This window comes from Sinocyclocheilus rhinocerous, unplaced genomic scaffold, assembly GCF_001515625.1.
Source record: "Sinocyclocheilus rhinocerous isolate Xijiao unplaced genomic scaffold, SAMN03320098_v1.1 scaffold137, whole genome shotgun sequence".
Taxonomy (NCBI): domain Eukaryota; kingdom Metazoa; phylum Chordata; class Actinopteri; order Cypriniformes; family Cyprinidae; genus Sinocyclocheilus; species Sinocyclocheilus rhinocerous.
Window position 1 is genome coordinate 125,081 of NW_015633537.1, and position 5,464 is coordinate 130,544.

The window sequence follows — 5,464 nt, forward strand, 5'->3', positions numbered from 1 at the left end:
GGTTCCTCGCTGTCTCTTCGTCCGGAGGTTGTTCGGTTTTTATTACAACTAGAATATTCTGGTGAAAACAACATTTTGCAGTCATGCCTAGCAGGAAGTTTTTCGTCGGTGGCAACTGGAAACTGAACGGCGATAAAAAGAGCATCGAAGAGCTCGCCAATACATTGAATAACGCCAAACTCAACCCAGACACCGGTGCGTATTTCATTCAGGTTCCTCTTCACTAGACACGATCACATGCCGCTGCAAACACAGGCCTTAGGGGTTGTGCAGCTCACTGCATTGACCCTGAGATGACATTCACGCGGGACTTTTGACAGATCGCATCGCATTTAAGCTCATCATCTAAAGGCTGTTTCTCGTTGTATTTATCAGATGAGTTTTCTACAATCAAACCGGAGCTCTTAACCACCTGGATTAATCAGTAACCAGACAGAAGTGTCCTGCATAAATTGTCCTAAACCATTTCTTTTATGAATGCAGAATAGATATAAAGCACTATTCGCTTTATAAACGAGTCGACTGACCGTCATGTTGTGTAATGAATGAATGATGCCCCTCATGTGTCGTGATTCAAGGGTTAAAGCTTGAAATGGCTGTGTGATTTCCAGCACGTAGCCACAATGTGCATGTTCAAGGCTTGTCAAATCAAATGACGGGATGATCAATATGCTTGGTTTATCAACAAATCTGTGCTGTATTAGCTTATGCCATTTATTTAAAAAAATATTAATATGAAAAAGAACGATATTATCCACAGTAGGGCATTTTTGAGTGATTTTGCGTTCCGCGCTGTTTCCGCTCTTCACTGTGGCGTAAATCTGCATCACTGTCCGAGTTTTCTTACGGCTTTATTTGAGGCTCCAGACAGGGTTGAGCTGTCAATCGCACAACAGTGGACTTTGAATTGGTAAAGTCCAAAAGTCACGCTGTTTGTGCGTCGTGTGTTTCATGCATGTGCTGAAACCCGAGAGAAGCGCTTAACGCGCAAAGGTCGCAGGTCAGACTGTCACATCTTGGACTAGCTTTTGCCTTTTTGCTTTACTTCATGGCCTCTGTAGTATGCTGTCATATGAGTAACTTTTCCTTTGACCTTTTATCAAGGGGGATGAAGTGCCAGATATGTGTGTATTAATATGAAAAAGAACGATATTATCCACAGTAGGGCATTTTTGAGTGATTTTGCGTTCCGCGCTGTTTCCGCTCTTCACTGTGGCGTAAATCTGCATCACTGTCCGAGTTTTCTTACGGCTTTATTTGAGGCTCCAGACAGGGTTGAGCTGTTAATCGCACAACAGTGGACTTTGAATTGGTAAAGTCCAAAAGTCACGCTGTTTGTGCGTCGTGTGTTTCATGCATGTGCTGAAACCCGAGAGAAGCGCTTAACGCGCAAAGGTCGCAGGTCAGACTGTCACATCTTGGACTAGCTTTTGCCTTTTTGCTTTACTTCATGGCCTCTGTAGTATGCTGTCATATGAGTAACTTTTCCTTTGACCTTTTATCAAGGGGGATGAAGTGCCAGATATGTGTGCCCTTTACAGTGAGTTTAAATTAGTCTGACCCAAGATAATTTTACAGTATAAATGCCACCTCCAGTTGTAATACAGCAGCGCCTTAAAAGTTATATTAACTCTGAAATAAAAACTGACATATGAAATACTAGTCAGGCGTGTTTTTTTTTTTTTTTTTTTTTTTTTTTTTTTTTTTTTTACCACGACTGAGGTGCCCTTGAGCAAGGCACCGAACCCCCAACTGCTCCCCGGGCGCCGCAGCAAAACAATGTGGGCATTGGACAGTGGACAGTGGGCAGCAAAACAGTGGCTGCCCACTGCTATGGGTGTGTGTTCACTGCTGTGTGTGTGCACTTTGGATGGGATAATACAATAATGTACAGTATTTGAAAAATAATGTGTTTTTTGAACATTAAAGCATGTCAACATATTCTGTTACACCAAATACACAGAATAATGATCTTTAAAAAAGCATCATATGACCCCTTTAAAGTAAACCAAAAAAAAAAAGTGAAAGTGGGGGAAAATCACATTATGAAATAAAATATTTTTTTCTCTAATACAGTAAGAGGACGTGTCTATATTGTCCTAATGCACGGTGAGGAGGAGAGTTTGAGTGGCCAAATGCAAAAAGTATTGGATAAAAGGGTATGATTAATTGTGACCAATATGTATTAGAGAAAAACATTTATTTCATAATGAGATTTGTCTCCCATCTTAAATTCTTACTCTCCAATGAAAGGTTAGATCTTAGTACATTTTTAAAATAAAATATCTAAAGGATTGATGATACAGATTAATTTTCACAACCTCCTTTGATCATATTTACCAAGGGTATGAATAATTGAGCACAACTGTACATATCAGCTGTAACTTAATATTCCCCAATATTATGTCTTAGTAAGATATTTAAATGCTTAATTTTATGATCGACTCTGTTTTTTTGTTTTTATTTTAGGGGCAAAGCATATAATTCAATGCAATACAATGATGATTGAAAGATGAACAAATTAATGTTATTCAAAAGCCTGTTCGGATTCAGATTTGATACATTTTAACAATTTTTGCTTCAGTCCATTAAATGTTCATCTTGAAATGTCTGTAACAAATAAAAGTTATTGTTTATTACTTTATAAAATCAGGAAGACACGTGCAAAAGGCCTTTTACTTACTAAAAAAAGTTTGAACGATCAGTCAGACAACTGAAGAAGGCATGTAAAAGTTTCAGCAAATTTTTTTATGTTTAGGTTTTAGAAATGTGTCAAATATGATACAGTAGGCTGTAGGGATAAGAAAAAATAATACTTGTCTCAACTTTGCTTTCGATAGTTTGCTACTTTTAGAAGAAACTTTAAAAAAAAAAAAATTTATTTTTTTTTATTATTCAAAAAAAGACATTTTAATATTCTATCTATCTTGTGATGTTCTTAATCAAGATGTCCTGTCAGCAATATGAATGGTTAAATATCTTCTATTTGTTAGTGACATGCAAGCAGGGCTTTGCTTTGGTGGTCTGTCATGTTAAAGAAAAACTGCAGTGACTACAATTCACAGTGATCTTTCCAGTGGTGGTTTAACGTGTTTGTTTATTTTGTTTCACAGAGGTTGTGTGTGGCGCTCCATCCATCTACCTCGACTATGCCAGGTCCAAGCTGAATCCTAACATTGATGTGGCTGCACAGAACTGCTACAAGGTTGCAAAGGGAGCATTTACTGGAGAGATCAGGTACATGTCATCCAATTTACAGTTCACATAACATATGAACACATAAGTCATGAAAATATAATCTTCAATTTATTCATGTTTTTGGTCTTTTTTTTTCTTTTCTTTTCTTTTTTTTTTAATGTATTTTGCTATTTGTACTCATAATTGTCACTATAAATGATTTGTCTTATTCTTTTAGCCCTGCAATGATTAAGGACTGTGGCGTAAAATGGGTTATTCTGGGACACTCTGAGAGACGCCATGTGTTTGGAGAGAGTGATGAGGTAACTCAGTGCTTTAACACCTTATGTGAAACCCAATTTTCATTATAGAATAAATCCGCAGCTGTGGTGGAGTGAATATAGTCCTCCATGGTTTTTTCTGATGTTCATGAGCAATATTTATTATTTATTTATTTTACATATTTCATTATTTAACAAAATATTAAGTTAATTTAATTATGCTTTTGAGATGCATTAATTGTTTAAAGTGTATTTGATGTCAGTGTTTTGAGTCTGGAAAAACTACACTGAAACAATGAGTATATACTGCCCCCTAGTGTGTATATTGATTTATAGCAGTTGTACTGTTTTGTGCATACCAAGTGCTTGGTTATGGCTGCATCACCTACTGTTACTTTCTGGCTAAAACCAACATTTTCAGACACATTACCTGTGGTATTAGTAAAAGCTCATTTGGTCTTGTTTGAAGTATCTCACACCTTCCTTCCGTTTACAAAAAAAGCAATTAATGAAATGTGAAATATTTTCCTTAAAAGGGCTTCCTTTTAATTGCCTTTTAGATTAGTTAAAAACTATAAACACTGTTTTTGGGTTCACAATAATCGCCCCCATTGGTGAACCACTGACATTTCTAAACATTTCAAAACTGTTATGATGTAACACAGCATCACTTATCATGTGACTTTAGCTGTTGGAAACAAATGATTTGCAAAGGTTTCGAAGCTTCAGAAAGCAGTGCTTACAGAGCACCCATCACTGTGTTCTACAGACAATAAATATTGGAGTTTAGTACAGATATGCACATTTGATAGTTGTTGTTTTTTTTCTTTCTATAACAAAAATAAAGGGGTTTCCTTTTAAAAGAAACCTACTGGACAAATACTAAAAGAAATAATTTCCAATTAACCCTTGTCTAGTGAATCCTGCCCATTACTTTAAGTGAGTATCTCACTCATGGTGACTGAAACAGACCTAAGGTGAATGAAAGTTAAACATGAAATGCATTATTATGCAAATGTAAACACGCCCCCAGTGATAGCATTTAACAGTATCACATAATCAGTCACCATTTCTCTTAATAAATCATATGAATTCTCTGATCTTACTGTTTGGTTTAATTTCTCCTGATAGCTGATTGGGCAGAAGGTCGCTCATGCTCTTGAGAACGGTTTGGGCGTGATCGCCTGCATCGGTGAGAAGCTGGATGAGAGGGAGGCCGGAATCACGGAGAAAGTTGTTTTTTCACAGACCAAGTTCATTGCAGGTATCTTTCAATTTAGTGAAGCATATATGTTAGTTATAATAAAACATTCCTTGTATTTGATAGAAGACCGTATCATTTCTTTTAGATAACGTGAAGGACTGGAGCAAAGTGGTCCTTGCTTATGAGCCTGTGTGGGCCATCGGCACTGGAAAAACCGCGTCACCCCAGCAGGTACAGACAAGCCGTTTGAGCTGGAACACAGAGATTTAAAACTTGTTCCCAGAATTCATTTACCTCAGTGACTCGGTCTCTCTCTGCTGTTCTTACAGGCGCAGGAGGTGCATGACAAGCTCAGACAGTGGCTGAAGACCAATGTCTCAGAGGCTGTCGCCAACTCCATCAGGATCATTTATGGAGGTTAGTCTTTTTAAAACTCTTTGATTTGCATTCTAAACTGCTGATAAAAAAAAAAAATTCAAAAGCACACACAACAATTCACTGCTCATCTTTCTTTTTACAATTACAGAAAAGCTTTCTGTTAAAGAAAACCCACTGAACAAATACTTAAAGAACAATTTTCTAAAGATGTGTGTCCAGTAAAACTCTCTCATCACTTTCAATGGGTACATCAGTCATGGTGACAAAGCAAAGTTAACATTTTTCTACGGTGGCCGAGAAGTGCAGAGCAAATCACAATTCTGAAAACAAAATAACAAATTACAAACGCAAATGCAAGTCTAAAAAACAAAATAACAATTCAGAAAGCACAACAACAATTCAGAAAACATTATAACAAGTCAGA

The 5,464-nt window shown here is 37.0% G+C and overlaps 1 protein-coding gene across 1 annotated transcript in view; it reads left to right on the plus strand.

Annotated features, from left to right (window-relative positions):
* The window catches only part of LOC107744284 (triosephosphate isomerase B), a 10,987-nt gene continuing 5,523 nt past the window's right edge, over positions 1–5,464 (plus strand). The window contains exons 1-6 of the mRNA XM_016557834.1: positions 1–195; positions 3,114–3,237; positions 3,416–3,500; positions 4,590–4,722; positions 4,808–4,893; positions 4,992–5,079. Of these exons, the coding sequence (XP_016413320.1) occupies positions 84–195; positions 3,114–3,237; positions 3,416–3,500; positions 4,590–4,722; positions 4,808–4,893; positions 4,992–5,079 (628 nt within the window). The 5' untranslated portion in view covers positions 1–83. The remainder of the gene's footprint in view (positions 196–3,113; positions 3,238–3,415; positions 3,501–4,589; positions 4,723–4,807; positions 4,894–4,991; positions 5,080–5,464) is intronic.